The sequence below is a fragment of the Diabrotica undecimpunctata genome, chromosome 7, assembly GCF_040954645.1.
Source record: "Diabrotica undecimpunctata isolate CICGRU chromosome 7, icDiaUnde3, whole genome shotgun sequence".
Lineage (NCBI taxonomy): Eukaryota > Metazoa > Arthropoda > Insecta > Coleoptera > Chrysomelidae > Diabrotica > Diabrotica undecimpunctata.
Window position 1 is genome coordinate 5,684,543 of NC_092809.1, and position 14,123 is coordinate 5,698,665.

At 33.9% G+C, this 14,123-nt stretch overlaps 1 protein-coding gene across 2 annotated transcripts in view; it reads right to left on the reverse strand.

Moving 5' to 3' along the window:
• sand (potassium two pore domain channel sandman) overlaps positions 1–14,123 on the reverse strand; it is a 270,481-nt gene that overhangs the window by 166,806 nt on the left and 89,552 nt on the right. For both annotated transcript variants that reach the window (XR_011951349.1, XM_072536621.1), the window contains exons 3-4: positions 8,025–8,165; positions 7,507–7,681 (exon numbers count right to left, since the gene is read on the reverse strand). Coding sequence is in view for 1 of the 2 variants with exons in the window: in XM_072536621.1 (XP_072392722.1) it covers positions 7,507–7,681; positions 8,025–8,165 (316 nt within the window). In the remaining variant the exon portion in view is untranslated. The remainder of the gene's footprint in view (positions 1–7,506; positions 7,682–8,024; positions 8,166–14,123) is intronic.

Below are 14,123 nucleotides of genomic sequence, written 5' to 3' on the forward strand. Positions count from 1 at the left end.
CGTATTTTGCCTGAACGCGCACAAACCTCCAAATATGAAAAATCGGATTCTGGAAGAAAAATCAGCAAGGACAGGATCTTGGCACTGCTTTGTGCTAACGCTGATGGATCGCATAGATTGACACCTGTAGTGGTTGGCAAATCTCGCAAACCTAGAGTTTTAAAAGACATAATGCATCATATGCCCCTTTCATACTATAGCTCTAAGAAGGCATGGTTCACCTCAGATATTTTTAAAAATTGGTTTTTCAAAGAAATTGTACCCTCAGTGAGAAAATTTCAAGAGAAGAAATTTTGAATACCGTCAAAAGAGGTGAACTGTTTATTGCTTTTAGACAACGCTCCTGCTCACCCCTCTGAAAATATTCTACGTTCAGAAGATGGAAACTTCAGGTGTATGTTTTTGCCAAAAAATACAACATCGCTTATTTAACCCATGGATCAGGGAATAATTTTTACAGCCAAACGAATATATCGCAGAAAGTTTTTAGACGAAGTAATGGTTGTATTGTACGATGTAGATAATGCAGATACATGCCGATAATGTAAAGATAGAAGAGCGCAACGTACCTTGCAAAACTTAAGGTCTTACAATTTAAAATCAACAATTTTTAATTTTGCTGCAGCATGGGAGGAGGTGAAAGAGATAACATTAAAAAATGGTTGGAAGAATTTGTTTGATGGCCAAGATACAGACATAGATTTAGAAGGGTTGAAAGTTACTAATTTCTGTAGGACAATACATAATAATGCCGGAGAACATGTAGCTGAGAAAGATGTTTTACAATCGCTAGAAGTAAATGAAGGTGACCCTGGGTATAACATCATGACTGAAAGTGAAATAGCAGATGAAGTTATGAACCTTAAAAATGAAGACGGAAGTAAAGATAGCAAACAAGACGACAAAACAAGACTGTTAAAAATGAAGTTATCAGAAGTAAGATCGCATCTCGACGATCTAACAACATTAATTGATTATACATCCAATAGTTAAACTGTTTTTAGAGAGTTGATCATAGAAAAACAGCAAACATGGAAAGTGCAAACGAAACTTGTTCAAAACGGGATTACCAACAGCAAGCGCGTCGATATCCACAGCAACGTCACTTCACGACGAATGTCCGAAGACAATTACTTAAATAGAATTTTGTTTGTATGTTGTATTTTTTATATATATCTAATTACAGTGTACATATGTATTTTCAAAAAAAAGTATTTCGATTTATTTTAACCATATTTTTATATAACGGACTTTCGGCTTGAACGGACACCCCTTCCCCCCAAGTAGTCCGTTATATCAAGGTTATACTGTACTAGTTAAAGAAATAATGTGAAACGTCGGAACCAGATTGATGATATGGAGACGACCATGGCAAGAAATAAGGACAAGAGAAAAATATCCAAAGCCCAGATTAAAATTACTACATAGAACATCAGACCGCTCAACACAAGAGACATAGAAATAACCTAAGAGCTGAAACTGAAAAAATAGATATCTGCGCTTTATAGGAAGCAAAAAATAAAGAAAAATAAAAACCAGAAGTAGGTGAATATATATACTAATCTTCAGTAGAGTAGCAAAAGAAAACGGGGCAAAGAAGAAATAGCCTTACTTATACAACAAAGATACCAGAATCACATCAAAGAGGATTATTACTTACCAGAAAGGTTTTTAACAACAAATAGAAGAAAGAAAACCTGAACATCATCGGAGTATACGGACCAGAAAAAAACAGTCTCAAACAAAAAAAGGAAACGTTTCCTTTCCTGATTGATTTATTAGCACTTGTAAAATTTTAGTTGTAAGTTTTAGCGTAATATTTAACAAGTTTATAACTCTGTAATTTTCTGGCTGTTTTTTATCTCCGTGTTTAATAGTAGAATTAGTTCGCAATTTTATAGTATTTTATAATTTTATTAATTAAAGTTGTTATTTGTTCTGTCATTGCTGCTCCACATTATTTCAGTAATTCGTTTGGTATCCCGTCTTTACCTGCTGCTTTTCTGTTCATCAGGTTCTCAAATATTTTCCGAACTTCCTGTATATTTATATTAAGTTCTGCATTTGTGGTAATTTCTGGTGTTTCCGGTTCTAGCGTCGTTTGGTCTTCCTCTGCATAGATCTTTTTTAGGTAGTTAATCCACGTATCCTCTTCTATATGTTTTGGTTTTATTAGTTTCTTCACCTCTGTTTTTTGACCTCTTATGAAGCACCTACTTGATTTTGCAGACCCTAAAAATCATGTTCCATTTCTTTCGAAAAGCGTCCCATATTTTATTTTTTTTTTACAAGTGCAAGTGTTTCGTTTCTAATTGTCTTGTAATTATGGTATGCCTCTTGTGTTTTGGTTGACATGTATTTCAAGTAAGCTTTTTTCTTATCTATGCATCTCTTTCTTTTTTTTTACAACTCTGTTTGCAGTTTTGTTGGGTGAATTGGAATCAAGAAGAACGTAATATACAGCCGGGTTAGCATCTTACTGATAGACTTTAAAATTATACAGCTCATAGAAACAGGAATATGCCTCGGAATATGCTTCAAATGAAGACGGTACTGTAAGAAGAACATTGTTTTGGAGATAACTTAAAGTGTTTCATGTCTTATTTCTCTTCTTGTATTTATATAGTTCTTCGATTTACAGTAACAAATTTCCAATACAATATGTTTACATCTTTTTTTGGGCAATTTTTTTATCAAGGCCACAGTCAACTTTTAATGAGAAGTTTAATTAAGAAAAATTTGCCTTTGATCCATTTATGTCATAGCTATAACAATAAAACTAATACATTTAAAAGCGAAACATCTATATGAGTGTTGTATTTCTTTTGAATCAAAGCTTGATTATAGTCATAAACATCTTTGCAGATGTCTTGTGGATCATCATTGAGCTTCAGCAGCTCGTGTAGTCTGATGATCTTTCTTTAGTGGTCGCTGTCATCTGTTACATGTACTTCCTCAGTATACTGCTTGTTGAGAAGCTTTCAAGTGTCTGCCCATCACTGTAGAGATCTGCAGCGTTGGCGTTGACTCGGAGGCCTTCCTTGGACCACCAATCACTACATTTTCTTATCAGCTTAAGGTATTACTTTTTCTCTACAGTATAATTCTGGGGTGAGCATCACGGAACTAGCACCACGATTTAGCGGTTCGTGGTTCGCCGTCACAGTAAATGAGGTGAGTCCGTTGAACAACATGTAAACTTTTATAATTTTATTACAATCTATAAAAAAATAATAAATAATTAATAAAATTACTTTATTTAATTTAAAAATTATAATTGAATTAAAAAAATACAGAGAGCAAAGTAGGACCTAGCATCGCGATAGTTTACATTGCCGCCTATTAAACCATTTTTTTTTGTGGAAAGGTGGAATTTACTATAAATAAAGGAATAAATTTAATACACTTATGGTTCTACATCACACGACATTATATTAATGAAGATTATACTCCTACTTGAAGTTTAAATAAAATTGTAAATTGAGATAATTATAAAGCAATGTTAAAATACATGAAAACGCCGGAAGTTCTAAAGTTTTTTATGTTTTGATTTTCTACAGTTTTCACTGCAAGCTGACGAAGAGAAGTTAACTACAGCAAGCTTTAAACTCTGTAAAAACTATAAGTTAATTCTCGTTAAATCCTTAACTACCAGCAGGCCCACGATTCTTGTTTATAAACCAGCCAAAATAGACAAAGAAGCCGAGAGAGATAATTTCAAAGCATTCTAAAGAGTAATTGGTAATGACTCACGGCTTCTCTTAAGTCAATATATAAGAAAGACATTTAATGGCAATAAAATTGCATTCAGTGAAGTATTTCAAGAACTGGCAGTCAAAGCTGAGTAGAGTGGATAGCAAATCGATGAAGAAAAGTCGAGATAATTATATCGAGGAATACAGTCTGGATTTCTAAGCATAATTCTTATGCTAAATCATAAAAGCAGGAATAGTTTTTTATAATATGACCGTAATATGGAAATGTAAGTCTTTTGACACCACTTTGATGAATAACTTTTAAAACTATGTATTATACTGATGTGGCCAAAAAAAATGAAACTTTTGTATACGATTATTTGTTTGGATCGAAGGTATTTATTTCTGTCTACCTTACTTTAGTTTATTTGTAATTGTCAGTTATTTTGGATTGTCTTTGATTTACTCAAAAAATTTAAAATGTTAAGAGTTCGCGGTCGTCGGCAGTTTCGTCATTTAAGCGACTTCGAAAAAGGACGCATTGTGGGCATAAAAGGAGCTGGTTTTGGTTTACGGGAAATTTAACGAATTGCAAGACCGTGATTTGCGACATCTTAAACTTCTTGCTATCAGAAATAGACGGAACAGTGTACATCAACGAAAAGATGATTTCTTTGCAGCTACAGGAAGGGTAGTCTCACCAAGAACAGTTAATCAAAGATTACTTGAAATGCGACTGAAAGCTTACGGTCCACTTTTAATGTTATCTTTGACACCACACAATAAGGCTCGACGCTTAAAATGATGCAAAGCTTGGCAAAATTGGAAGAACGGATGTACTGCCACCGGTTTTACTTTCCTAGCTACAAACCCTTTCAAAAGAGATATTTCAACCAAATAACGCAAGAACCCATATTGCCCGTGAAACCATCACATCACATCACATGTGACATATGACAACTTGTTATCATATGTTACATGTCACCTTAACATTTATGTTAAGACCAGGAGCCATTCTCTCTAAGTAGATGTGATAAGTTCGTACGAGACCACTTTTCAAGATGGCGGCCAGAACGCAAGCTTACGTAAGTTCGTTCTGGACCGGAAGTGTCCTCGTGTCTCTATACCACACCCCCCTGGTGACGTGGGTACGCCCCTCGTATCTCTAGGCCACACCCCTCGACCAATGGTGTCATAGAAACGCCCTCAAGTAAACGCCGGACCAATAATGACATAGGAACGGTCGAGGAATGGTCGAGGATATGTTATACCGTTACGAGGGGAGGTTCCTATGCCACCATCGGTCCGGCGTTTACTTGGGGGCGTTCCTATGACACCATTGGTCGAGGGGTGTGGTTTAGAGACACGAGGGGCGTAACTACGTCACCAGGGGGCGTTGCCTAAAGACACTTCCAGTCCAGAACAAACTTACGTAAGCTTGCGTTCTGGCCGCCATCTTGAAAAGTGGTCCTGTACGAACTTATTACATCTACTTCTCTCCTGATGCCAACCAATATGTAGCTTAGTCGTTTTTAAAAATTTTAACTATTTGTCCTTGTGTCGTGTAGTGTTAGTGTATAATTATTATGTTTATGGCATTCTCAATAGATTATTGGATAGGCCAAATTTGACGATGTAAGTCTAAAACGTTATATTACATAAAAAACTTTTATCAACCATCAACTTCAAGTTTTTTATCACAGATAATTAATTTTCCTCAGTTGAAAAAACGTTTCTTGACTTATTTCAGATGCCCCTGAAGATGCTCTAGGAACGAAAGTACTTGGGCAAGATTTAGTAAATGGTCGTGCATGATTTGGACGCTAAATTTAAAATTCGACACTGAAAAATAAAATTACCTGTTTCTGCATACATGATTTGGACGCTGGGTGTAATTGAAATGTAAATGGAAAGTCAGGTAATAAAATTCTAGAGATTAAGCTTGATAAGGTTTATTTGTCACTTTGAAATAAATACGACATACATTTTACGAAATGGAATCGATCGATACAGTTAGTTTGATACTCATGTATCCTATTTCTAACGAACATAATTTTTTTTCTACTCTTTGGATCTTTAAGTCTATTACTTTCACTATTACAGACACTATTAATTTTAATGTAAGTTTCAGTTTGAAAATTGTTTAAAACATCAATAAAATGGAAAATATTTGGATGAGCATGGTAAAAATTATCATTAAAACTCGAGTGGAACGATTCACAAGCATTAGTTGTTAATTGTAAACTCTCACTCATCGCAGCCCACATCTCCGACGGAAATGTTGCGTGGTCGCCAATGTAGTTGTCCAATAAGTAGTCGGAAAACTTTTCAATTTTTGAATCCTTTGGTTGAATAGCCATAAAATCATATATGAAAGATTCTTTGACTTCTAAGGGAGGTAAAAATGGCAGCCCAAAAATATATTTCAGCCATTTAGATATTTCACTGTCTGCCAATTTATATTCCCGAATTAAGCCACAACCACCGATATTACGATACCAAGCTTGCATAAGATGAAAACGGCACCCTTTAATGTGCACATTTGGAAATTCAAAACGCGCAGCATTGTGGATAGCAATTTCAAAATCGGAGAAAATGATTTTTGGATTGAATTTTAGACCAATTACTTCACATTTGCGTTTCAAACCATTAAATAGTTTTATATAGGTTTGTTCCGATTTGTCGGGAAGTAAACAAAAGCACAATGGTATATAATGTCCATTGATAAATATATAAATGGTAAAAAATTGCTTGAAATATTGAGCACAGTAACTAAATGTACCGTCCATATAAATCGTTTCACTGCCGCACAGAAAACGCATGTTAGTGTTACACGAGATGATAATGTTAGAACTTAGTTCAACCGCAAATATAAAATTCTCGTCTTTAAGTGTTTTGATATTCATAATATTTACCGCAGCAATAGTTTCTTCTTTACTTTTGGGCAGTTTCGGTTGAGCCATTCGCCGTTCACTGTATATTTGATTTCGTATTAAATTAACGTCTTTAACAGACATGTGGTTCAAGCAATCTACATTTTCTTTCAACGCACTATGTATGATTTTGGACGGCCTTTCGGTCAAATTATCCTTAGCCTTCCTTTTGGCACTGCTACGCACAATCTGTCTATTAAGCGTCTTGATATCACACTCGTGATTATGTTCTAGATTACTTCGGATCCCTAAATTTTCTGGCCCTTTCGTGAATATCTTCGCTTTACACGACCGTTTTACGCACCTCCAATACGTTTCTCCCGATTTTAGTACTTTATCTTGAGAAAAATAAAACTGTTCACTTTGAGCAAAATTTTACCACGATTACTTACTAACGTTGTTCACTTTTCACTATTCTCTGACAAACTAATAACTAGTAACTAAGTAAATTTCAATGACCATCATTAAACCCTAATTATATCTAATATCTGGTACCTGCGATAATCCTTCCGGCAGCGTCCAAAACAAGGGTACTTTTAAGACCCTCAGGTACTTCAGCGTCGAAAACATGCCCGCCCTAATAAATAAACTGTTCTCGATATCTGCCTTTAATTTGATTTGAAGTTTATTTATTTGAGCATTCAATCTTATATCACAATATAAATTTTTCTTAGAGAGATCCATACAACTCAAAACAACTGTCGTTTGCCTGGCCGGTTCAGTGTCACAAACAGGGTACTTTTTTGCTTATTTCCCTGGTTTATTCAACTAAAATAATCAATTAATTCTCGAAATATTACAATACAGTCCAAAAATAAAATATCTATTGGCTAAACATCTAAAATATTGTAACAGAATAAATATATTTGCATGCTTACCAATAGTGGTAATCACAGTCAAGGAATATAAGAAAGCTCCTGCAAAACTCCATTGGGCAGCAGAAGTTAATTCATCAGTCCCATCGTGTCCTTTCCTGGTGAAATTGACCATCATCTGTTGGTAAGTTGTAAGAATTTCGGACACTATTTTGAAGTATTCTTTTTCATCTAAAATCTTAAAACACAGAGTAAGGACTGTTTTTAAAATGTTAAAAGGGTAATAACACAAATATATTTTATAATATAATATACTAATAATGTAACAATAAAGTAGTTGAAATATTTTATGAAATGCTGTCAATTCTCGTCAATCGATACAGTTAAGTACACAGGTAAGGTAAATTTACCACTCAATCTTTGAGCACCTTTTTGCCCAAAAATTCTCCCTCTTGAGTGGTAAGTTTACCTTACCTGTGTACTCACCTGTATCGATAAGAATTGACGGCATAATTTCTAAAGTTGTATTACATATATAACTGTATTTCTTAGTATTTCCTCTCAAAAACGTCTTGGCTTACCTTGCGATTCATATCAAGGGTAAGGTTCCACAGTTTCTCAGCATACATACTTCTATTGTTTATCAGTTCTTGTTTTATTTTTAAATTATTGTTTCCTTCAATTGACATAAAAATAAAAGACCCTGTGATTGTATATCCTACCTAAAAAAATGAAAACTTTAAATTACATACAAAAAATATAAAAATTAATGAACTTTATTACTTTAGTGATTCTATACAGCTTTCGGAACAACACGTGAGATGAATTTTGTTAGCAAAATTTTCAAATAATGAACGAAAGCTTAATTTATTGCCCATTTACCAATATATAGGTTGTTCTAATTAGGAAAAGTATTAACTGATCTGTGCAAAGGAGATCTTTTTTTTTATTATAATGTGAAATAATAAGCCCAATTTATATACACAATTTATCCAAGGTCGCAAAAACGTAAGTGATACGCTTAGTAGCATTAACTATCCCAAACAAATAAACTATAACCATAGAATAACCGAACACACATAGAAGCGACACAACGGTCCAAAAGCGTGTACCATTTTTGTATACGCATGCCCGATTCTGGTTGTTTAACTGTCAAAAATACGTGCTTATTCTTTAATTCTGGTTGTTTTCGATAGTCCGTAGGCGTCTATGGTAAATACTCGACACAACAAGTGCATTTGACCATTTATATAATTTATTTATAGTTAAAAGGTTATAGTTATAGTTTATAGTTATAGTTAAATATATAAGTTTATAGTTATAGTTTATAATTAAAAGTTTAATTTATATTTAAAATGTCTGGATATATTTGTGCGATTCGCGGATGTTCATCTGTGACAGGAAAAGGAATAAGTTTATTTAGATTTCCTAAGAATAATAACAGGTAATTACTATTGCTTTGTAATTATTATTAGTTATTACATAATAGTATTGGTTTGACTTTCGAACAGTAAGCCGACGCCGACGTGTCTGTCCGAGCTATAAAAAATAAACTTTGGTCTGCCAAGGGATAGTTCAAAATGAAAATATTAAATTTGGTGTCAGTGCTATTTCTTTTATTGAAAGACGCAAGTCTCCGAAGGCTCAGGTCAAAAAATCAACAGATGGTTGCCCGGTGTCGGCGCGCTCGAAGACAACAATACGAATATAGTATTTTTAGGAAATAAAAATATATAGAGGGTTTTATACACGAGAATATTTTTGATTTAAGAGCGTAGGCGCAAAATTTCGGGCAAATGTTTTTTAAATGTATTCATTTTTTTCGAATCCTGAAAAAACTAATAAGTATTTTTGAAAAATTTTAAACGCAGAATGAAAGACCACATTATTACTGAGGGCCAAAAGTCCCCGAAAATTTCTATAATGTTTATTTTAATAAGTTACAGGGGTGAAAAAAAAAAGGGAAAATTTAGTGTGATTTTTAACTTCAAATATCTCATTCAAAAAAACTTTTTGTTTATTCTAAGGGACTTTCGGCCCTCGGTAATAATGTAATCTTTCATTCTGTGTTTAAATTTTTCAAAAATATTTGTTAGTTTTCTCAGGATTCCAAAAAAATGTTAAAAAGCATTGGCCCGAAATTTTGCGCCTACGCTCTTGAACGAAACAAAGAAATTACTAAAATGCTCAAACTAAAAATTGTTGGAAACATAATTAGACCGATAATTGGGAAAATCTTAAAATTACAACAGAACAAGACTTCAAAATTGCAAAAACATGGTTGCAAATAAACAAACTTACACTAATTTATGAAAAAACTAAATAGGTACTCATCTACTTTTTGCTATATACAAAAGTTGTCTGCCAATTTTTAATTCGTTAAATATAAATAAAAAAGATCAAATATATGGATCGAAGTACATAAAATATTTAGGAGTTTTAATTGGGAATTACAAATAAAAAATATTAAAACTTTATTTGTTGCATATCTCAATATTTAGTGACATTTTTGTGACTTAGTCAGGAGAAAACTGTAAATTTATTAAGATTAGATATTGACAAAAGTTAAATATTTCATTACATACAATATACTTAGAATATACTAATACTCTTATAGTTTGTTGTAAGTAATAAAGTATTATTTATAAATACAGAAAAATTCTTTGTTTAAAATATGTTCTGTTAAAAATTTGTAGTGCCAAAGTGTGGATAGAAGCTTGCAGACGAGAAGATTTGTTATTCAAAATGGATTCACTTTATAATAATTATAGGATTTGTGAACTGCATTTTGAAGGTAATGTTATTGTAAAAGGAAATAGAAGAAAAACATTGGCGCATGACGCAGTACCTTCAATGATCTTTGTTATTTATATTTAACGAATTAAAAATTGGCAGACAACTTTTGTATATAGCAAAAAGTAGATGAGTACCTATTTAGTTTTTTCATAATTTAATGTAAGTTTGTTTATTTGCAACCATGTTTTTGCAATTTTGAAGTCTTGTTCTGTTGTAATTTTAAGATTTTTAGTAATTTCTTTGTTTCGCTTAAGAGCGTAGGCGCAAAATTTCGGGCCAATGCTTTTTAAATACAATCATTTTTTTCGAATCCTGAGAAAACTAACAAATATTTTTGAAAAATTTAAACACAGAATGAAAGATTACATTATTACCGAGGGCCGAAAGTCCCTTAGAATAAACAAAAAGTTTTTTTGAATGAGATATTTGAAATTAAAAATCACACTAAATTTTCTCTTTTTTTTTCATCCCTGTAACTTATTAAAATAAACATTATAGAAGTTTTCAGGGACTTTCGGCCCTCGGTAATAATGTAGTCTTTCATTCTGCGTTTAAATTTTTCAAAAATACTCATTAGTTTTTTCAGAATTCGAAAAAAATGAATGCATTTAAAAAACATTGGCCCGAAATTTTGCGCCTACGCTCTTAAGAATTTATATTGTGTGATATGCCCACTGACTATTAATTTTCTGGTTGTTAGCTGTCATTGGCGGCTTGGCCACGTAACTTCAAAGGACTGTCTCTTCTCTGTGTTCGGTTGTTCTCTGCTATAACGTCGCAGTAACTCTTGTAATAACGCAACTTGTCTAGGAGACCGGTGGGAGTCAATGACGGTCAATTCTAAAGCCAATCGGAAGCTTTCGAGTTTCTTCGGCTCTGTACTGTCTTTTGATAGGTAAATTTATCGACTGTACATCATTGAAGTCTTCATGCTCGAACTGTAAATTTATAATTTGTAAAACCGGTGGAATGAACCGTATGCGTCTAGAGAAGTAATAGAATTTTGTAACTTATAAGTAATTGTTTTTAATAAATCTTTATTTTTCAGATATTAAGAATTATAAAAAAGAGTAAAAAAGATTGTTAGCACTTTTTAAAGAAGTTGCGACAGAGGATAAGTATGATGATGAAGAGGAATCGGGAGAAGAATCATGTAGAATAAAACTTGGAGGGAAGCGATATGGAACAGAAAAATGACAAATTAGATGATGATACAGATTTTGACATTAGTCCATATTTTTTGGGCAAAGATAATAAAACAAAATAGAATAAGCATATTGCCCCTAAGAACGTCAGAACTCGAAGTAAAAATATTGTTCTGCAGCTTCCGGCTTTAAAACAATGTGCCAGAAAGAAAAACGATATTTTATATATGTGGAACAATATATTTGATACTGATATGTTGCAAATAATTATTGATGGGACCAATACAAAAATGGAAGCAAAAAAGTCGCGATCGAGATATAGACCCAACAAACATTGATGAAATTCGTGCTCTTTTAGGTCTCTTATAGCTGACAGGTGTAAGAAAGGCAAGTCATCTTAATACAACAGACTTGTGGAAAACGGACGGCACTGGTATAGAGGTTTTCCTACTGACAATGAACATCACGAGATTCAGAAATTTACTAAGGTACATGCGAACTGCTAATATCAATACAAGGCATGATAGAGTTAGTTTGGATTAAGTAGCGCCAATAAGAGAGCTTATTACCAAGTAGAATGAAAATCAGAAAAAATGTTTCTCTCATTCGCAATAAGTACGTAAGCGTGGACAAAACGTTGGAGGCTTTTAGAGGACGGTGCTAGTTTCGCCAGTACATACCAAACAAACCCAATAGATACGGTATAAAAATAATGGAAACAGTCTGATGCGAAGTTATTTTATAGCAGTAACACGAAAGTATACGTTGGCAAAAACCAAGTGGGTGGTCCATACTATCTAGACACTAATACCAAGGAAGTTGCGGAACGTGCCTGTCAACATCTCTACGGATCTAAGAGAAATGTTACCACCGACAATTGGTAACACCAAAGTTGATCTTGGTATAAGCTGGAAAAAAAATTAGTTTAACTCTCTTGGGAAAAATAAAAATAAATAGAAGAGAAATTCGTGCATATTTTTATAACAATCAAGGACGAACTATTGGGTCTAGTACGGTTGAGTTTGGTTCAAGAGAAACAATAGTGTCATATAAACAAAAAAAAACGTTCTCTTATATTCCACTATGCACCATGGAGACGACGTTGATCCTGTAACTGGTGAAGCGAAAATCATATTAGCATATAACAGCACAAAAAGCGGTGTTGATATATATACACATCGGTTTAGAACGTCTTTCGACGTTGTCCGATACCTAAACACCATCTCTTCCTATCTTCGCAGTCGTTTGTTGTTAAATTTCTTTCGCTCATGGACTTGTTTACGCCGTGTTGCCATTCTAATCTGGGTCTTCCTCTTTTCCGTCGACCTATCGGTTGCCATTCTATTACTTTTTTGAGGAGTCTTGATGATGGCATCCGTTGAACATGCCCATACCACCTTAATTGTTTCTTCTCTATATCTTGGGTTATATTTCCTTCTATTCCCATACGTTGTTTTATTACATCATTTCTGATTCGGTCTCGTCTGGAAATACCTAAAGATCTTCTCATTGCATCCATCTCTACTGCTTCTATTCGCTTTTTGTTCTTTTCACTAATTCTCCATGTTTCAGCGCCATAAAGAAGAGTAGTTTTAATCATGGTCTCATATATATTAAATTTCCTTCCTTTCGTTATCTCTTTACTCCACAGTATACCATTGAGACATCCTAAGACTTTCTTTGCTTGAGTGATTCGTTTTTCTATTTCCCGTGTATCAGTTCCTGTATTGTCAAAGGCAACACCCAAGTAGTCATAGCTCTGACAGCAGGAAATATGTTCTCCGTTTTCGAGGTCTATGTTATCTGACTCGTTTCCAATACAAAGGTATTTGGTTTTTGTTGTATTGACATTCATTCCCCAGTCGTGATATTCTTCTATCAGTTTTCTTAGCATGTACTGCATGTCTTCCCTGTCGGTCGCTAGCACTACCTGGTCATCAGCAAACTGGAGTGTATATATACATTCATTGCTAAGCTCTATACCCATCCTATGTACCTTTCTTTTCCATCTTTCTAATGCCGCTGCAACATATATCTTGAATAAGGTTGGTGAGATACAGCATCCCTGTCGCAAGCCTTTTGTAACCAGGAATTCTTCCGTTAGATATTTTCCTGTTTTTATCTGTGCCTTTGAGTCTCTATATAGTTCTTGTTCTATATTTATCAATGTGTGGTTGATGTTAGATCTTTTCAACGTTGTCCACAGTTTTGTTAAGGGTATGTTGTCATATGCTTTTTGCAGGTCTACAAAAGTAATATGAGTTTCTAGATTCTTAGCCGATCTTTTTTCTATTATTTGTTTAAGACAAAATACGTTATCGGTGCACGATCTTCCTGCACGGAACCCGCTTTGTTCTTCCTCTTCATTGTGCTTATATTCTTCCTCGATCATATTTCTCAAAATTCGTCCATACAGTCCATAAAGCGGTGTTGATACCGTAGATAAATTATGCGCACAATATGATGTGCCACGTTTTAGTGGAAGAGGGCTTACGGTTGTTTTGTACAGCCTTTTAAATGATACAGCAATAAATTCCTTTGTTATTTACAATTGTAACCTTCCAAATTCCACAAAGACTCGAACACTACATTTAGCCTTATGTACAACCAACAGAAGAATCGAAGCCAAAATGTCTATATACCCAATACAATAAGAATTCGACTAAAGGAGATCTGTCATTTTGATGAAGATATCGTGCCAGTTCAAGAACTCTGGGAGCAATTGGGAAGTGTGGTGAC